We start from the raw sequence: 21,176 nt of genomic DNA on the forward strand, positions 1-21,176 counted from the left end.
AAGTATGAAAATTCATGCAAAAGGCTATGGTAGTTATCATGCAGAAGCTTTTTTTGGCAACTTTCCTGATGAAATGTCCTCTTAAATAAAGGCTGTGGTTTGTAGCTTGTTTCATTACTTCATTGTCTTGTGGGGATGTTAAGGTTGTGCCATAAAAGCCACTGTAATTGGATTGTGAAAGCAGCTCAGCTCTTTTCAGGCTTGGAAATAGATACTAGTAGTGGGAAATAATGATATTCTATTCAAAACCTAATGTTGTTGCCCTGAGCTTTTTAGGCTCTAAAACAACAAAATTAGAGATACGTAGCTATTTAGAGGCTGGAGTTGAGCCCAAGTTAGTGTTTGTAGGTACTTACTCTTCTGAATTAAGTTATTTTCTAAATATAGCCATTCATTGAGAACTGGCAAAAGGTTCCTCCTGTGCTGATTAAATTGTCAGAGTGAAATATATGTCATCTATCAAGAAATAATTAAGGACTTCTAAATCAGTGACCATACACTGCTTTTTTTATTTTTTTTGGTGGCTGCAAACACTGAGATAACATAGTATATTCAGTGAGCATTTGGAAAACTTCCTGAATACTGCAGATTGAGTAAAACAAGAATGTATTTAACCTAAACATGTTAGAAAGTGGAAAACTGGAGTTGAAAATGCAAGTTTGTTTTCCCACAAGCCAATGCATTTGTAAAGCATTGATGACATCCCAATATAAGTGGGGATGTAATATGAGTAGTGTTTATAATTTTATAATTATACCTTCTTGGTGTTTATAGTTTTAYAGTAACATGAAAATATTGAAGCTTCTAGATGTAGATAAACCTCAATTTGCCTGCATTTATCCTAGTTGTATGCAGTGTTGCTTCCTCTATGTAGATTAAAAAAAAAATCTGCTTTCAAGTAAGGTTATGTTGAAATTTTTTTAAAGAAACTCATTAATGCCTTTTTGCTGGTTAGGGAACATTTGAATTACTCTTCTCATTTTTCTAGAAAGCACAGACTGGCCTGCGTTCTCCTCTTCCTTCTCCTGTGCCTGCCACCTGCCAATGTCTGTGCAGTTTGTGAACACATCAAAGTTCAGAGCTTTGTCCATGAGTCAATCTTACCCAGAGCAACTGCAGAGTTCCCATGTACAAAAGGTTGTAGTCCCTTGTGAATTGTCCCCATGGGTTCTGCTGGTTGCTCCAGACTCCTGTGTTACATGGCAGTGCCTGTGGTTGTGACCCGAATGTGTTTTGGTCGAGGGAGWGCATAGGAGTGTGAGGAGATGGTGTGGAATCTAAACCTTCACTTCTGGCAGTGCTTATTGAGGCAGGCATAAATGCTAAGTTCAGTGGCGAGTTTTCATATCATGCAGCTCTCCTGCTGCTGCTGCACGGGGAAGATTCCACAAATGGTGGGACAGGCCCAGATGGATTTAGTAACCCAGRGTGCTTTCCTAAGCATCTAAAGCACACCTCTTCATTTACTGTCTTGCCAGGTTTCTGAGCTCAAACTTCTGCCCCTCAAAGCCTGCTGAACTGTCTGTGTCGAGTCTTTCCAGGCTCACTCACTGCTGTTGTGTGAGTGAGCAGTGTGCTGCAGCCCAAGAGCAGCATAACCTTTGCTTATGTTTGAGGTTTTCTATCCCCACTTGCCAGGAATTCTCAGGCATTGCATTTTGGTCTGATTCATTCATTCCGTTAAAATAAATTTTTCCATGCCTGTATAACAGCTGAAAYGTTGAGAGAAATAAAAGTAATAACATAAGAGAATGTTTCTTTTCAGCAGCTTCAGACTTTGTTTGTCAGAMCTGGAAAACTCATTTAAACTAACACTTTTGTTAGAAAAATTCCTAAGGAGATTTTGCAGTTTGAGAATCCCTAAGTAGAAAAAAATTACCAGAAAATTCCAGGTGAGGTCCAGACTGAGACATTAAAAATATGTTAGTCTCATCTAAAAAGTAACTCAAGCATTTGAGAGTGCACAAAGACAATAAATTGTGAAGTTTTAAAAAAAATGCTGTTGAATGCAGTATTTTTAAARTCTGTAAGTTTTTTCCCCCCTTTTTTTTCATTAAGGCTTTCCAGTCTTTTTTATTTGTTTAGCCTTTTTTTAAAGGTATGTCCCAAAAATTAACCAACTGCCATCTTTGGGCAATAAATAGAATTGAAAACCTCTTCAGCTCTCTTCTAGCCTTTTCACATYRTAGAATGGTTTGGYTCTGAACAGRTCCTTAAAGATCATCTAGTTCCAACCCCTCTGTCATGGRCAGGGACACCTTCACTAGACAAGTTGGCTCAAAGGTGGCCTAACCTGGCCTTGGATGCTTCCTGGGATGGGGCATACACAGATTCTCTGGGCAATCTGTTCGAGTGTCTTGCCACCCTCACAATAAAGAATTTCTTCTTAGTATCTGATCCAAATAAACCTTCTTTCCATTTGAAGCCATTTCCCGTTTTCCTATCACTACACCCTCTTGTAACAAGTCCTTTTCCAGCTTTCTYGTAGGCCCCTTAGGTCCTGGAAGGCTGCTGTAAGGTCTTCCCAGAGCTCCTCTTCAGGCTGAACAGCCCCAACTCACTCCACCTGTCATCACAAGAAAGGTCATCTAAGCTCTCTAATTGTCTTTGTGGTCCTCCTCTGGACCTGCTTCAAGAAGACTTRAGTCATCAGAATCTGTATGTTAAGGGCCSCAGAGCTGGATGCAGCGCTCCACCTGGGGTCTCACAAKGGCRGAGTMGAGGGGCAGAATCCCCTCCCTTGACCTGCTGCTCAYACTTCTGTCAATACAGCTCAAGATACAGTCGGCCTTCTGGGCTGCCAGTGCACATTGATGGTCTATGTCTGGCTTTTCATCTACCAGCACCCCRAAATCCTTCTCTGCAGGGCTGCTCTGGATGAGTCCTTCTCCCAGTTTGTACTCRTCTCTGGGATTGCCCCTTTGCAGATGTAGCACCTTGCACTTGTTGAACTCCATGAAGTTCTTGTGGTCCCATTTCTCAAGCCTGTCCAGGTCCCTCTGGCTGGCATCCCTTCCACCTGTTGACTGCACCATGCAGCTTGGTGTCATTGGCAAACTCACTGAGGATGCCCTGATCCCACTGCCCGTGTCAGTGACAAAGATGTCAAACAGTGCTRGTCCCTGTRCTGACCCTGGGGAAGATCACTCCTCACTGGTCTGTACTGGGACATCTGTGAGCCCTTGAGCATCGCTCAYGAGTGTGACCATCCAGAGACAAGGATGTAATGAGGAACATGCCAAATGGTTTGCACAAGTCCAGCTAGATTGTTTCAGTTTCTGTTCCCTCCTCCACCACTGCTCTAATCCCATTTTTGAAAGCCACCAAGTTTGTCAGACACAATRTGCCCTTAGTGAAGCCAGGTTGGCTGTCCCCTATCACCTCCTTATTTTCCATGTGCCTTAGCATAGTTTTCAGGAATGTCAGCTCCATGATTTTATAAATTTGGTTTCAGTTGTCCATTTGTTGCTTAGTGTGTAAAATCGGAATCATAAACCCCCATTTATCATAAATAGATGAAACAGTCTCTGCCTATGGGAGAATTTCTATTTGTGAGTTAGTATCTGCCATTGCTGCAGTCAAGGGAGAGTCGAACTATAGAAAAAAGATCAATTGGATGTCAAGATATTCTGTATGAGTCCTTAATATTTTTCACCACTTCATTCTAAAATAACTGACTTAGCTGCTGATTTTCTGCTTAGGCAGGGAAAGATGAATGTGCTACGTCAGAATTTTKGAGACAGCTGTAGGTTTGTCTGGTKTTTTTTTKKTTKGKTTYYTTTTTTTCCCCTCCACATAGATGAGGGTATGGAAACAACCTTTTCTTAGTTGTCTGGAACATTGTATTCCTGTTTGGTTGTTTTTATGCTGATGGTTTTCYTCCTGAATGTATTTGAAGGTGCCCAAATGCTTGTATAGATTAATACTTWAAAAAGTTATTTTACATATCTATATCTTTTTTTCCATAAAAAATGCAGAATAAGTAGTTAATTAATATACTTATTGACTCAATCTTACTTTCTCTTTTACACCTGCTGTTRGAGAAGCAAGGATGGGGAGGTGTTAGTGAGAGAGCAGGTGGGAAATGACTCAGGCTCGCTGGGAATGAGCCTGTTGGCTCAGACCCTTCAAAGGCTTGTTCTGCTCTCAGTCTCAGGCCCCTGAGCAGGGTGTGATCAYTGGATGAACTACTGTGACTGCTGTCATTGCTGCTGTGTTGCTGCAATGTGRTCTTGGTTCCTGGGGGAAAGGGCTGTTGAAAGTTGGTTCCAAACACACAGAGTTTCATTTTTACTTATCCTGCAGGCTAAGGAATTAATGTAATTTATGTGAGGAGAGGAGGGAGAATGATGGGAAAGTGTCCTTGCCCAAACCTTGTGATTTGRAGCATGGTTATTGACTTCAGCTGACTTCAGTGTGGGTATTTTTATGTTTATCAGTCAGTTCTTAAGCACTGGAGAGAGCAATACTCTTGTCTGAGTTTGGGAGGCCTGGGTGCCATGTTCACWCTTTTCTCTAATCTCTTTTTGGCCTTTAGCAAATCATTCAATTTCAGCYTTTTTTGTATTATTTTGTTTTATGTGCCTTCTGATTTTTTTCATTTTTAGTAGGGAAAAGTGGTCCTTGCTGAAATTTCTTGCTCCCGTGACAGTGCTGGTTTGAGCTTAGATGGGACTTCTGTGATCCAAGAAACACCACACAGCTTAACAGTAATTTAAAATATTATTTTTTTTTTTGGCATAAGACATCCTTTGGTGAAATAAGAAGTAAAAAATGACAGTGACAGGATTGCCATATTTTAAATAGACTTGGAAGTGCTTTCAGTTTAGAAATATTAAAACARTCCTTGGCCAATCTCCAATATTTTAGTAATTTGTAGGCAATTCTATTCCAATGTTGGGAAACAAGGATGTTTTACAGCTGTCTTCTGTCAATGTTACATCTCTCCAGCTTCAGTGGTGACTTGGTTTTAAGTCTGAATGCATGGTAAAAACTGGTTTTTGACAAAACCTTTTTTTTTATTGTGTTTGCTGTAGATATTGCTTAAATGCATTTACTGGAATACAATTTGTAACTATAGATACAAAAAATAAAAACACTGTCATCCAATTTAAGCCATCAAAAGAAAGGTTGGGGTTTGATGAATTTTAAAATCATTATAATTTAATGYTTCTCTTCAGTCAACTCATTTTTCAGGGAAGACTGCAAATAATTCTCWCTATACACAGGGAGCTGTAAACCCCAAATTTCTTTATTGTCCTTCGAGTGGGATATTGGTACCTTTCATGATTGTGAAGTGGGGTATTGAAGACAAAAACCATAATCTGGCTCTTATACAATTAAAAAAAAAAAAAAAGGTATTTTAACTCCGAAGGGTTTCCAGGGTTAATATGTATTCTTGCTTTATTTGCATTTCATAGAGCAAGTTGGTATATCCAATCCTGAAAGACAGAAGCGGATATAAAGTAAAAAATATTGTTCAAAGAAACACTTTCAGGAGTTGAGTCTTTCCATTTGGTTGGGGACTTTTAAGTGGAAAGGAAAAAAAAAACAAAATCAAAACAACAGCAAACACAAACAAACAAAACCTAACACTAACTGAACAACAGCAAACCCAAAACAACAACAACAGAAAAAACAGCTCCCCAAATTCCACTTTTATATGAAAATCTTCACAAAGGGGGGGTAKAGACCATCTTTGTAAAAAACTCTATTCAGAACTCAGTTTAAATTATTGCCCAACGAAGCTGAATTTTGGTCAAAGGGTTGATTGTGAATTGGCTAAGATGGTCTCAGCTTGCTTAAAGTTGAGTAGTTTGGTATGGCTGTTAGCATTGACACAATAGCATTCAGTTTAAGCTTCTAGGTATTCCAGCAGTAACTGGAGATCACTGCCTGGAGGCTGAACTGGAGAATTTAAGCCATGCTGGAGGTTTCAGTGACCCCTGGAGTGCAGTGTGGGTGGATGCTTCTGGCTGCCTGGATTCCAGCTGCAGGGCAAAGCTTGGAGCAGGCAGAAGCACACCCAGCTGTGTGACTGGAGCATCTGTCAATGCTGCTGGCTGGTTGCCTGCCTGAAAACAGCCAGCTGTGACCAGGAATTAGAGCACTGACTAGGAATGTCTACTGATAGGTGAGGCTGTAGTGTGCTGGGATCAGCCCTTTGGTCCATTCAGGCGAAAAGGTGAGTGACTGGGGGCATGACGGGTGTGCTCAGACTTACTGCTCCCAGCATTTTGAGCTCTGACTCATCCCATGCCTTAGGGTTTCCATTACCTTTCTTTAATTTTGGGCTAATATTTGYAGTAAAGCTTTGCCTGTCAGGCACCAGGTCAAGGCAGGCCATGCTGAAAGAAGAGGTAAAACTATCCAGTCATGGCAGCAAGGCAGGCACAGGCAGTGGCCTCACTGGAAAGGGACAGTCTCACTGTATGTGAGCAAGGTGAGCACRGTGGATTTGAGGACACCAACTGGGGTCAGCCAATAGTCTCAATTGCCAGGTGAATATAAAATGGTAAGAGAAGGCCAAGGTAAAGGAAGACAGGTCTAGGAGTTAGGGTCAACAGAATAACTGGCCAGGATGGACTCAACTGCAATGTGGCTGTACCACATTGTGGACAGGGGACAGAGGTGAGGCTGCCTAAAACAAGGGGAGAGTGGCTCTCCTGAGGCTTCCTCTGCTTTTTTATTGAAGTTCTATCTTCATGGCTGGTTGAGATTCCCCAAACAGTSCTATCAATAACTGCACCAATACTGGAGAACTGACCCCAAGCACAGGTGGCCAAACTTCTGGGAGGAGGGAAGGTGCTTTTGTTCTGAGCACCTTCATATAGTCTTGTGAGACTCTTGGATACTAAAATGGTAAAGAACACATTAACATTTTAAGTGGATAGGCTTTCTGTAGAAATAATTTTATCTTTAATTCAGAACAGCTTAGTTACTGTGCTAAAACTTARATTTCAGGCAAGGCCAAAGATGCAAAAACTATGCAAGTCTTCCTTCCAACTCCTGTTCTTGAAAAATTTTCCTTTGCACTCCTTTACTAGTATCACTGGAATTACACTGAGTGAATTGTTCTGATTTAACTTTCAGATAGAAGCTATGTTACTGTTGCTCCCATCTGAAAGGAGGAGCAGAGTAAAATRAAGGTTTTGAAAACATGAAAGATATGAAGAGTTTCTCATCTGGGAGCTGGAATTAGAAATTAATATGTTGGCAAATATCACCATGACCATAGCTATGATAGAATTTGTCAATGTGCTGCATCATGACAGTGTCCTGTTTGAATGAAARGGTAGTAGATGCAATTTTAAGAGGAACTATTTTATAAAGTTCAGTATTGGAATGATATTTTTACATTGTTATGGTATATTTCCTGACCCTTTTTCAAAAAACAGTTTCTGCACTAAAAAGCAAAAAATACATTTCTGCACAGGTGTTGCACAAGTCACCTGTATAAAAAGTTTCTTCTAAGTGTGTTTATAAGGCAGCAGTGTATTTTTATTTTAAATGGGGTGTTGGTGGAGGACAAAGGAAAGTAATATAAGTAAGGACTTTTCACAAATGGACTGCTGTCTAACACTGAATAAGTTAGCCTGGGAGAAAAGGGAAGTAATAAGAAACAGTGAAGTATTAAYATTTCTGAAGAAACTCAGTGAGCATGAGCCTTTTCCCAGTTCTGCTGTGTAATAGCATGTAATCTGTATCAACCAGTATAAATGCTTTTTAATGTGGTACTATGTGGGTGCAAGTTTGTGTTAAAGGTTGGTTGGTTGTTCCTAGAATAACAAAAGGTATAATGTTGTTACAGCTTCTTCAACAAAATCAGTAATCCAGCCTGGCCATGTATATTTCATTTTGCTGTTTAACTCTGGTAAGTGGGCCAGTTTTTGAATTTTCTTCTGGCTCAAATATGTTTTCATGCTGTGAGGTATCAAAATTTGATAGCCTGCCTTTTGTTTTTTGACGGCCTATATTCAGATGGTGCAGAGGTAAATAATGGGCTCTTGGTCAGCCCTGGTCTTTGGGAAAATGGCCAGCGGATTCAGGGCTGAAGATGTGTCTGTGGTTGATATCAGTGTACTCAGTAGAGACCTACAATGAATAACTGAGACAGCTGGRCTTGATCTTACWGGTCTTTTCTGACCTAAATGATTCTATGAMTCTATGAAACATTKTGTCCTGTCTTCYTATACTGCTTGTGGCTCTGYAGTTTTTTGRCACTCCTTATATTYTTAGTGWTTTACAGGATTTCTTCACTTRCTTTTTAAGGTCATTRTGTCTTCCTGTGGAAGCTAATGTTGCTGTCATGATGGCAGTAATAACAGTATTTGCCAAGGAAAAATRGATGTGAATATAGGTTTACTTGGTATATTTGGTGGTGTAATCAGTACCCTGTAGAAGCAGCCCCCTCTGCACACTTCTTGTCACAGCTCTCATGAGAGTAATCTAAATTGGAGAAGCTTTAGCTTTATTCTTGAAAAGGGATTTTTGGAATAGGCAGGGCATGAAGATGGCTCAAGGCCATGTTTTTGGATTCAGTTTTGCTTTTATTTATGAGTCAAATGCAGCTTGTTTGGAAAACAGTTTTTAGCTGGCATAATTATTGACAGTTTCTTTCCTTTCTATGCAGTTATGCATTCATATGTGGTTGCCACCAAAGCAGATGACATGTGGTGGTCTTCTGTGTTCTTAGTCAGCTGTGCTGAATAAAATAATTGTATTTRGAAATATAATATTTACTTTTTTCTCATAAGAATTTTCAGTCCTATTTATCCTTGGGTTTTTACAAAAATCTGCCTGCTGATTAAATAGCACAGTYGGCTGCTATCTGCTTTCTGGGAATTTAACTAAAATTTTTATTTCCTCTTCTTTTTGGCTAGCATATTGTTGTGCTTTAATTTCTCTCTAAATTCTCGCATGATGTAAAGTGCAGTAAAAAAACTTTACAGCTGTGGTAAAGCTTTGATAACAGCAACTCAAGTGCTAATGACTTCCAGGAGAGTATGTACCTATATAGTTGGGCAAGCAACAAACAAGAAAAATATTTTAGATTCCAGCTGATTAGCTGACAGATGCTAACTCTTCTGTCTTTTGGTATCTCTTTGTTAAAAACCAGATGTTTGAATAGTTTTGGAAGGTATTTAGAGAGCTATAGTACAATGATGTCTTCTGCTGATAGTTCTCTGCTGAGTGAAGAGTTGTCACTCTTCAGTGAGCTCTGTGGAGGTTTTTATAGTACCTTACAGTGGCTTGATCTACCTTTAAAGCATTCTTGTCCTTTGAATGACCTTAGGTTGCAATAGTACATAATAGCAGTCTTGAGAACATTCTATAGAAAGAATGAGAGTAGACCTTCTGTGTGCTCCTTCGAGAAGAAAAACAATAACTCCTGTACATTTTTATAGTAAACCTTTTTAGCTCTGAAAATGTTTTGGATGTAAGCRCCAGCATTTTTATCCACTGACTTCAGAATAATTTAGTCACCTCCAGTGTTTTAGAACAGCCAGGACCTGAGAACCTCAGCGACTTTCCTCCTGYTGGCCTCTCTGAGTGGAATGTGGATCAACAGAAGCAAGTCTTTGAAGACCATAAAAATATTTACAAATGTGGAAAGAAGASCTGTCTGGTGCAAGAAGGAGGTGGTGCACTTGATTCAGTGCTGATTGACTTTTTTTTTAGGTGATTTACTTAAGTGTTACTTAAGTAGCTGTGCTGGTGTGAGTGAAGTATCTACCTCCTTTCAGTTTATTAAACTTTATTAAGTATCTGCTGCTTTTGAATAAAACTGAGCTGTTGGCAAGGGGATTATGCTGGTTTAAAAATAATTTTTACAAGCATGAGTAAGTGTTCCACTGCCCCTGGCAAGTGTAGATAARTGGATTTTTTTCTTTGTACAGTATGCTGTCTGCATTTTTAACAGTGCCCTCTTAGAGACAGAACGTGACACTTCTCTTGCTTGAAATATGTTATTAATTATTATGTTCTTTACACTTTTTCAGGTGAAATTCTTTCTCMAAGATATTTCAGTGTTAAAGTCCAGGTCATTAGTCATCTATTCTAGGTGCACAAAACTGTGAAAACATAGCATGCCTTTCACAGATCCCAGTGGTTTTGGAAAATTCCATGGGTTTTCTTAATACTGGCATTACAGACCCAGTCTAGACATCCTCCCTTCATGGATACACATGACACAAGTCTGAGAGCCAATCGTAGRGATTAGAATGGAAAACCATTATTTTTCATGGTTTCCTTGATAATTGTGTAGTTGTTAATAGATATGTCTTAAGCCTTGGAGTGAAGAATTTTGTTGGCCATGGAATACCAGGGATGAAGGAAGGGAGCTGGAAAGCAACTGGGTATGTGGCAGGCAAGGAGTGAGGAAGATCCACACAGAAAAAAATGTATTTCTTTAGAAAAGAATGATTATTCTTTAAAAGATGTATCAATGCTTTCTTTGCCAAAAAAAAAAAAAATACAGAATAATAGAGGGGAGTGGGAGAGGTGGACAGAGCTAGGGAAGAGTGAAGAGAAAGGAACATAGTATTAACTGTGTAAAGGAGGAGTAAAATGTAACAGGAAAGGTGGTGCTAGTAAAAGCCAAGGAGAGATTTCTTTGTGTGTCAGTCAGACCTGTGCAGCTGACCAGTCTCTTTGGGATCTGGTGAATGCACCTGCATGCTTGCTGACTCTGACCCTTCCAGCAGCTCCCCARAATCACTGCTGAGAAATTCTCTTCAGCTGCAGCTCTAGAGATGWGTGACGGAAATGATTCTCTTCTCTAACCATGCTATCATATTTCCATCTACCCAGCTCGAAATAAAAAGCCTTTGAAATAAAAGGCTTTTAAAATGTTCTCAGGATTGCAGTTTTCCAGACGTTCAACCACCTATTCTCAACCATTATAATTGTTTACAAAGCTAAGCTTTTATTGCTTCCTCCCACATAAAGGAAGCAGTGATGGGACAGAGATTCATCCCTAGATGACAATGTTTTTGTGATTCCAAAACAAACTTTCTAAAAATTATTTTTAAACCAGAAAAGAACACTTTCTTCTCTGCAGTTGTTACTGTGTTGTTTTAAAAAACATTTCTCGGATACTATATTAAAACTGAATCTGATAGCTTGTGCTAGCAACCTCTCAAGATCCAGATAATAAAACGTTAATTTTCTACTTTAGTGCATTACAAGGCCAGGTTCTTAAATTTTATTTGTCTTCCTACTAAATATTGGATTCCTGTGCTCTTTCTTAATTGCACCTTTTTCTCAATTTTTGCTTTCTCTTTTGAGTGGAAGAATATGGGTGAGAGAAAACAGGTAAGGTTTCTTCCTGTTGTTTAAAAAAGCAAATTAAACCTTCAAGGCAGGTGTTATGTTGACAGTGTGGTAGTAGCTAGAGATTTGAATTGGGTGCTTGCTTCAGGATGCTAAACAAGGTCCTTGTTAGTAAACAAGAATGCATGCAGGTGCTTGTCTTTCTATAGATTAAAATTATATATAATCTTCATGTAGCAGACTTCAGCATCACCAACCTGAGCTACCTGTATGTAAAACAGGTAATATTAGTAACTGACTTGTTGTGGTGAGGTTTCCTTTAGAATCACAGAATGTTTTGGGTTGGAAGGGACCTTAAAAATCATCCAGTTCCACCCCCACTGCCATGGACAGGGACACCTCCCAGGTTTCTCAAAGCCCTGTCTAACTTGGCCTGGAATGCTTCCAAGGATGGGGCAGCTTCTCTGGGCAACAGAGATATGTGGCAATATAGAAAGAAGCAAAGCAAATGAGTCCATCTGTAGGGTGCAGCAGTGAGATGCAGTGAGTATCTGGATCTTCAAAATTACTTTKAGTGTTCATCATCTGCAGTCGAGAATCTTAAGGCCTTTCCACTGACAATAGATCAATTACTGGTGTAACACCTCTTGCTGTGCCTAGTCAGGACTAGTGCTGCTGCTGGCCAGCATTAGCTGCTCCTCATTGTTCCCACAGAACATTTTGTCATTTGTGTGGATAATATCCATGTGACTGAAGCATTCAGGCTCAAGATAAAGCTTCAATTCAAAACCTTAAACAGTAAGCTGCATTTGCATGGGGTTCCACTGGGTTAGAGTTGGCTGTCCCAGAACATYGTCTAATGCTTGGTGTGTAAACTTACTGTTTTTGTGAAACTTCTTTATTATGTGTTAAAGGAAAGAAAGAAAGAAAAAAAGAGAGGGCAGCTGTAGTGTTTTACAGCAAAATGTTTTTAAGACAAMAATTTAAGCTAGTGGGACTAAGGTTAAGAAAACAAAGGCTTTAATGAAGCAAGTCAGGAGTGTTTCAAGACTTTCATTTATTATTGCATCTAGTACTGCATTTTGTACCAAAAAGAGCACTCATGTGCTTGAGTGAACATAATCCTTTTGTTTTTGCTTATTGAAATTGTGTTCATAGAAGTGTAAAACTTACAACCTGGAATACAGTACAAAACTGTGATTTTGTAACATTTGGTGCCACAATGACRGTGATTATTTGTGAGAACTTCAGTGAAGTTTTACCAGTTTCACGTTGAGAAGTATTATAATTATTTTGCTTTGGAGTGGGTTTTATGTAGATTTTATTTTTGCATTAATTTTGTGTCACGATTAAATTCCTGCATTACCTATGCTGAAGCTCCTTAAGGGAATATTAACAGACCATTTAATGGCACTGCACTGTGTTTTCTCTACAAGGATGCCTTAGGTGGCATGAATCCTATAGATCACATAGCTATTTGAAAATATGGGAATAAAGCTGTTACAGACAGAGTAGCTGTGGGTTTTGCTTGTTTTAAAGTGTGTTTGTGCTTACATCCCTGAGGACATTCTACTCCTTGATCTTAGTAGCAGGGCATGGTGGGAGCAGAGAAGCAATATATCTTTACCCTGAAATAAAATGTTCTCAGCCTGGCTTCTAAAAAATAGATGATCCATTTATAATTTCATAATAACAACARTAACAATTACATTAAAAGGACAATAACAGGTTTTGCTCTCTCCACTGATTTTGCTGGGTTTTGACTTTTTGTGTTTGGAGTATCACTTGCTCTTATCTAGGTAATATTTTATATGAGGGATTTCAATGATCCAGGACAATTTGCATTGAAGATAATACTGTTGATACTGACTGAACAGAAAATGTTGATGCTGCTCGTGTTAGTATGCTGATTTAAAAACAAAAAAAAAAGGGAGAAGTTCAGAGCTCTGCACTTGTGTTCATTCTTGATAGCTGGGTTTAATGGAGACTTGCATCTTTCTGTAAGTTTTTTCATATTCAGGTGCATAGTAATGCTAGATTTTTTTCCCCCTTCAATATTTTCTTTTCCTTCTCTGTCAATCCAGACTGAAATTAACTGAAAAAGTGCTTATTTCTTTGCTATACRTAATCTTAAATGAGATTCCAGTGACTTGCCTGCTTCAGAATACTAGGCCACAGCTTTATCAGGTCCAGTCTATAATTTTATTTTTTAATGAATGCTGTATATATATTTTTTTTAATATTGATTAATTTGGTTTTTGATAGTTTTTAGTTCAAAAATTCAGAGTAATATCTGAATTCCAATGCTACATATTCCAGAAATTGCTTTCTTACTGTTTTTATTAACTGCTTAGTGAACAAAATTGCATAGTGAACTGTTTCATTTTTAAAAACAAGAGAGGTAGTTTTAGTGACTGAAGTGTTCACAGTCCTTAAAAAGAATGAGCTTGAGAAATAATTAGGTGCGTTTTAAAATGGAAGAAAGTTTTGCCACATCACAATGTGATTGAGGCATCCTACTCAAGGCTGACTCAGCAGCTTTTGCTGATGGGAAAGGAGAAAAAAAGGGAGAGAATTGTGTAGGCATGTATGTGAAGTTTTGCCTCAGAAAACAGTAACGGGAAAGGTGGTATGTATATTTTTTCACTACCCAGAGCCCTCGAAATACTTATGTATAAGAAAGTCTTCATTATTGTAGTATCTTCTGTTTCAGGACATCTGGCAAATTACTTTGTTACATTCTATACTTAAATAGAATACTTATCATAACTGCACTCTTGGTTTCTGTTTAATTACTGTATATGCACTGATAGGTCCATAAACTCTAGAAAAATATATGTATTAATCTAGTAGTTAATAAGATTAAAAGAAATATTTCTCKGTATTTGAGTAGGCATTAAATCTTGCCCTGAAATGATGGACAAAGATAATACAGTGCTTGTTTGATAGCTTTAATGCGTCCAGAATCCAAAATGAGCATTGCCATAGTTTCTGGTCAGTGCAGGACACTGTGGTCAGTCTTAATGTGACATCCCACTGTTGCCTACCATGGTGTGGACCCAGATCTAGTATGAACTGGATACTAGGAAGTGGGAGAAGGTTTTCCTGCCTAAGAAAATTATAGTATCACTTAAGGGCTATGCTTTCTGTTTGTAGTCTGTGGTTAATGGCAAAAYTTTGCTTCACCTTCTTAGAACAATGTACAAAGAAGGAAGGAGTGGAGTAAAAAAAGTTTTCTATAAAATGGATATATATGTAAGCAATAGAGAAAGACATATATCATCATGAAAGAATGATATAAAAGAAGTCAAGAAAGACATGATGATGTATGTTTGTGCTAAGTGACTTGAGAAGAAATAATATACATGGGCCCAGTTGTGACAAGCATGTTCATACACTGCTGATTAATTGCAAACAACGTAACTACCCGTAGAAGTGAAAACTGCTGGTGAAAACAATGAAAACAAAGAAAGCCTCCCAATCAGCAAATTCATGAATTTCAGTACAATTATGTAGCATTATAGAGAAAATGAGTWCTTTCAAAACCATTCAATGGTAATTTAATATTACTTTCTCTTCCTTCCTGTCCCACAGGTACTCTGTGTCTGCATGTTAACGACAATCCTAGGATGTATATTTGGCCTGAAGCCAAGCTGTTCAAAAGATGGTAACTAATATGTCTTTTATTTAGTAATATTACTGAGCATTTCCTTTTTTTAATCTTTGTGTGAATTAATTTTCATATTATCAGAATGCCTTCCTTCGTGCTGCAGAAAGAGGATTGCATGCATTGCTTGAAGCTGTATCAGTGTGAGTGGAATAAAAATAGCAGAAAATAAACCTCAGGTGTGCTCAATGTTTGTGTGTACTCACTTGAGAGGTAAAGTGATCCAGGTACTCCATGTCTGATCTGGCAGCTTCCATGTATCCCAACTGTCACTGTGGTGATGTCACATGGCTGGCTTTTCTCAGTTCACCATTAAAAAAAAACCCAAGACAACAAAACACAACAACTTCGATTTCATGTTGTCCTGGAACATTTGTTTTTCATCTTTTCCAGTCAATTATGGAGGAAAAAAAATAGTTATTTTTTTTACTGGTTAGAATTGTAGGCTGAAAACATTCCTTGTGGAATTCCTCTGTCTGTTTTCTGTCCTGAAAAATATGTGGTTTTTTCAATGGTGAAGTTTCTTCAGGTAGAGGGTTACGAAAGATTTAATTTTTTTTTTTATTTTTAAGAACTTAAGCTTCACTTTGGGAACAACTATGAAGAATAAAAGAATAATTTTAAAGTTGAAGAACCAGTGATTTTTAACAGGAGTTTAGTTTATAAAATTTCCCCTACAATATATATAGGTTTCTTCTCATTTTATTACAACTTTGCAATATTGGTTCATTAATATCTCATTTCCATAATATCAMACACCTCAAGATTCTTGAGAAGAGGCACCAGGTGATGGAGTTACCTCACTCCCTTCTGGTGATTGCACAATATTAGATTAGAGAGTCTGACCAAGTTCTTAAGTTTTGTTAATGCTTCACATCACCAGTTTCTGGTTGAGTTTGGTTTTGGTTTTTTAAATTATTATTACCCTGCCCTCAGCAACCTGAATCTAGTGGAAGAATGCTATGTCTTTTTTTTCCTATTAAAAATGAACAAGAAATAAACCAGTGAGCAGTATACTCAAGTTTGTATCTCTTGTGTCTGCTCTGGAACAGCACTCCTTATGTCTTGAGATCTTACATATTCTGAGTGACTGTGCTCACATTTTCCGTGACACAGAAAGGCAAGGATAGCCACAACTAGAATTGTTGTCTTTTATTTAATTTGTTTCTGCCAATAATGGAACCCCATGTTCCTGTTAGAACAGAACCCTTTGTTCAATATGATGAAAAAATATTTTTGTTCAGTAAGAGAAAATAAGCATTTACTTGGATCACGATTTTCCTTTGGCCGTCACTGTTTTTGCAGCCATCCTGTAAGATGTGGAATGGCCAACTGTGTCATTTCACATGCTGACTGTATCAGTTTCTTTTGCATGTTGACTGACTTGGGCTCAGCCACTGACATCTAACACTATCCAATATTACAGTGAAAACCTGCAAAGGTCGTTGCTTTGAAAGGACCTTTGGAAGCTGCCGTTGTGATAAAGATTGTGTCAAGCTTGGAAACTGCTGCTTAGATTACCAGGAAACATGTATACAGCCAGGTAAGGATGGAAAGAAAGCTGAGGGAGCAATCTCTTCTGTTCTCTGACAAGGGGCAGCTCAGCATGTGTGAGTACTGTTGTGGTCAAGAGTTCCTTCAGGTGGGCTGTGAGTGCAAAGTGGGGCTGCTGGACAGCAGAGTGGTTCTCATGCCACCCTTTTGCTCTCTGTTTCATTCCTGGGTGCAGTTGCAGYGGTGATGGTGGTACTGGGGACTCCTCTGGAAACATCATGGCTCTGCTACAGCTGCTGTTTTACACAAACAAGGCTTGTATTCCGCCCAGCTGGAGTGCTTAGGAGCTGACACAGCCAGTAGGGTGGCGTTCCTGTAGCTCTCCTAGAGGGGAGAGGCTGCAACAGGCTGTGCTGCTGCCCTCYCCCTTGGAAGGAGGAGGAACAGCAGCAGCTGGAGGTCTTTGCCAGCTTTTTGTTCTCTGGTGGTGAGACAACAGTGACCTGCATTGTCCCTGGCWTCAGGGACAACTCCTACGTTCTCGGGCAAGCCCGGAATAGAAGTGYCTTCTGCATATTGCATTTGTCTGTCATCCCCTGAGTGAGAAGGGGGAAGGACAGAGCAGCTCTGTGAAARCTGCCACTCTCCTTGCCCAGCTGCTCAGGCCCTCTGCCCTGTTACTCCCCAGCCTGASTGTGAAGCAAGGGTCATGAGCATGAATCAAGGCAGGATGACAAAACAGATTTCACTGGTGAAGGATTGCGAAATGAGAAGCAGCTGCCACGAGTTGCCAGAAGGAAGGCAAAGGTCAGATAGGGAAAGGTGTGAAAAATACCTTGGGGAAATTTTACAGGGAAAGATATCGGTGCAGATAAAACACCAAGGACAGAACTTGACTAATTTCTCTACTTTGGTTTTGCCTTAATGCTTCAATTGCAGCGTTCTTTTCAGATAACTTTTTTTCTTGTCACTCCTCTTTACATTGATTTGCTTAATTTCTGGGTGAGACCACATTGATGCATTTAAAATTCCAATGCAGGCTTTGAAAATCAAATAATTGAATTGAGCTCAGATTYCTGCTTCAACTGACTGCTATTGAAAGGTCAAGTTACACATACATAGTTGATATATCTGGGTACATAGTTACATGGGGTTTACTCTGTTTCATTACTCCCCCTGAGTATGAAGATTCTTTAAAAATGCTTTTTGAACTTTATCAGTCTTGTTGCTGTCACCACTTCCCTGGGGAGCCTTTTCCAGTGCCCAGCCACCTTCTGGGTGCAAAACCTTTTCCTGATACCCAAYCTAAAGCTCACCATACTCAGCTTCATGCTCTTTCCTTGAGCCTTGTCACTACTCATGGGAGTGAAGAGATCGGTACATGCCCCTCTGCTTTCCCCTCATGAGGATGTTGAAGACTATAATGGGATCTTCCCTCAGTCTCCTCCAGGCTGAACAGACAGAGTGCCTTCAGCTGCTCCTCATACAGCTTCCCCTCCAGACCCTTCACCATCCTTGTGGTCCTCCTTCGGATGCTCTCTAAAAGTTTAACATTGTTATGACATTATGTATAATTGTGACATTGTGACAAAACCACCCTCAGCTCTCGAGGTGAGGCCGCCCCAGCCCAGAGCAGARYGGGACAATCCCCTCCCTTGCCCGGCTGCCAATGCTGTGCCTGATGCASCCCAGGACAGGGYTGTCCCTCCTGGCTGCCAGGGCACTGCTGGCTCATGTTCAACCAGGACATCCAGRTCTTCAAATGGCATGATGCACTGTAATATGTGATTCAGAGAAACCAATGTTGTTCTGTAATAAAATCAGCTGCAGCTGAGGTCAGTAGGTGTTTCTGTGAGATTATGTATAGAATTTCAAATAGTGCCAGTGATGCCTATGCCTGAGAGTTGCTGAACCAGGCTGGAGTGCCTGATGATGACTGCTAAAATCCATTGCGACTTCAAATGCAAGTCAGAATAAGTTAATGCTGCTCAGTGCTTTCTGGGCATTCAGACTCAAGTTTGGGTTTTTTTTCCGGGGGAGATTTTTGGGAACTTTTTTATAGTATGAGTTTACGAGATTAAACTCACATAAATTACCATATTTCAGGAGATCTGTAAAAKGAATTCTTTCTGATCTGTGATATTTATACCCATGTGCTGCATAATTGTATTCAGACAGCTGTACTCTTTGATTATTTAGTCATGGCTGTTGCTATTTCCTGAAGTGCCAAAGTTTGCGATACTATGCATGTATGAGATAACTCAGAACTGTTTCTTATTGAGTAGAGATTTGAGACTGAACACCTGGTTGATAAGTTCTGCACTCGCAGCAGTATTGATCATTGTGCTGTCCTCTCTCATCTGTGTTTTAGCCCACATATGGACCTGTGATAAATTCAGGTGTGGAGAAAAGAGGAGACCAGAATATCATTGCTCCTGTTCAGATGATTGTGTGGAAAACAAAGATTGCTGTGTCAATTATCAAGCTGTTTGTAAAGGTAAATATTATCAACAAATTACTGCTATCTTTCATACGTACCTATAGTTGTGTAAAAAGAGCAAGAACATAATGTGACTTTAAAAGCATCCAGTAAAATAAAAAAAAAAAACCCTTGCATTTATTACTAAGATTGTGATGTCTTAAAAAATAAATTGCATTCATTTGTTTTAAGGAGAGGCAAGCTGGGTTGAAGAAGAGTGTGAGGACATTACTGAACCTCAGTGTCCGAAAGGGTGAGGAAATTGTATATTTGCATWGCTCTGCTCTTTGCTTGCATTTCAGTTTTGAGATTGTTTCCCCTGCTGTGCCTTCCTGGGACCTGCTTGCCTTTTACACACTCAGTAAAAGCAGCTGCTAGAGAGGTGAACACCTGCTCAGCCAGCATTTGTTGGTGCTTACTAACAGATCAGGTTGCTCTATCCCAGCACTTGCTGGTCTTGCAAGACGTGCATATTCCTCAGCCCTGCTGTRTCTCACAGATGTGTGTGCCCTGGGCAACTCTGCCTTGTTGCCAGCCATGTTATTGACCTACATGTGCTGCATTACCCACCATCCCAAATACTTTGGGACCCATCCAGCAGCCTTAGACTCCTAAGACTGCCTCCCTCCCTTCTCACTTTAGAGGACCATTCCAATAGCTTGCATTTTCCAGCCTCAGAACTGCAAAGTAAGGGCAGATAGCAGTTCCAGTTCCACTAGCAATGGGACAACACTATTTGCAAACTGTCTGAAAATTACTTTCTTTAGAAGGTGTAAAGTGCCATGGGATCCTTGTATTCTCTGGCTCAGCTCCACATTGGGCCTGCTCCTGCAAGTTATGTATACACTGTGAGGAGTGACTCATGTGGTTTATGGCATCAGCACTCAGGCTTGAATAATACAGCAAAGCTCCCAGCCAGGAAAAAAAAGCCTGTATTTCCTGAACTGTTCTTGCTGTRGGATCTTCAAATTAACTTTATAGCTAAAGTTGACTATAAACTATGATTGTGTGTCTAAGCTGTCAAGAGAAGTGACTTAAATTCTTGATTGAAATATGTTCCTCTACTAAACACTTGGTAGACGTGGGATAAGTTGAATTTAATTATATTCCTGTCTGACAAGTATCAAAAAATTCAGACCTATTTTATATTGATTTTGAAATYATGGTGTGATGGGATATTTTTGGTGAAGTTAAACCATTTTATTTTGTACTTACTATGTAATTACTTTTTTGATTTAAAAATGTTTAAATCATGCTATATTTATTCATTGGAGTAATAATATTGTCAAAATATATTTTCTTTTGAAATATTTCATACCAATTGAGTACTCTTCATTCAGATTCAGAGCACTAACATGCTGACATGTCAGAAYTTTCATAAGGGCAGAAACTGGAGCTTCTGTCCAGCTTGTGGTCCAAGTCCCTAGTAATCCTCTATGTAGGAAAGTGATAGCCAGGCAGGTCTTGTAGTTTTTGTCATTAACTTTTGTTCTGAGTTTAGGGACCATCTGGGGCTTTGTGCTGGGAACTGAGTCTAGGATGCAGATTTCCCTAACGCAAGGTTAGGAAGCGTTGCCCCCAAGAGGTTGGTAAACAAACAAGAGTCTTGTGCAGATCTGCAAAGTTATTGACGCAAATGCCGTAGGGCAGCTCATGTCGGTCAACTTGTTTTTAGGGTTTTTTGTTTGTTTTTTCTGTTCAGCTCATGAAAGGGATACATAGTTACTCTTCTAAAATGGTTTTAATCCTGGTAAACCCCAAAATGTTGCAATAAAACCCAGCCCAGGAAAGGGTGATGCGTGGTCAAAGTTGAATCAAACARTGTTGACTGAAAACTCATCTTGGATATTAGAACACAAGCCTCTCCCAAACGTAACAACTCTGTCAACAATCGACTTCTTCCTATGGTGTGGTAGGCAGGATTGCAGGTGACTTTAGTTGCAGTGCTCTTTTGAGGCTTACCCTCACAATATTAGCTCTGATTCTGTGCACATTAATACAGCATATTTTGTGGGTTCAGATTGCTGGTTTTATTTTGTTTTAATTTTAGCTGGTTTTTTGCTGTTCCTGTGGTGCAGAATAGACAAAAAACAATGAAGCATTCAACRGGGTGCTTAATCTGAGAAATCCCACTGATTTCAGTGAGTCTAATAAATGGCTTAAAATTAAGTACACACCTAAGTCTTTCCAAAACTAGGTTCTATGTTGTTTAATAGGGCTATAAAGCGAATAGGCCATAAGGTCTTGGGAGTCATCTAGCCC

General features: G+C 39.4%; 1 protein-coding gene across 1 annotated transcript in view; it reads left to right on the forward strand.

The window, feature by feature from the left end:
* ENPP1 (ectonucleotide pyrophosphatase/phosphodiesterase 1) overlaps positions 1-21,176 on the forward strand; it is a 53,223-nt gene that overhangs the window by 1,200 nt on the left and 30,847 nt on the right. Inside the window, exons 2-5 of the mRNA XM_057364381.1 lie at positions 14,869-14,941; positions 16,368-16,484; positions 18,807-18,932; positions 19,107-19,167. Of these exons, the coding sequence (XP_057220364.1) occupies positions 14,869-14,941; positions 16,368-16,484; positions 18,807-18,932; positions 19,107-19,167 (377 nt within the window). The remainder of the gene's footprint in view (positions 1-14,868; positions 14,942-16,367; positions 16,485-18,806; positions 18,933-19,106; positions 19,168-21,176) is intronic.

The sequence above is a fragment of the Malurus melanocephalus genome, unplaced genomic scaffold (assembly GCF_030028575.1).
Source record: "Malurus melanocephalus ecotype Western Australia unplaced genomic scaffold, MMel_1.1 scaffold_38, whole genome shotgun sequence".
Taxonomy (NCBI): Eukaryota; Metazoa; Chordata; class Aves; order Passeriformes; family Maluridae; genus Malurus; species Malurus melanocephalus.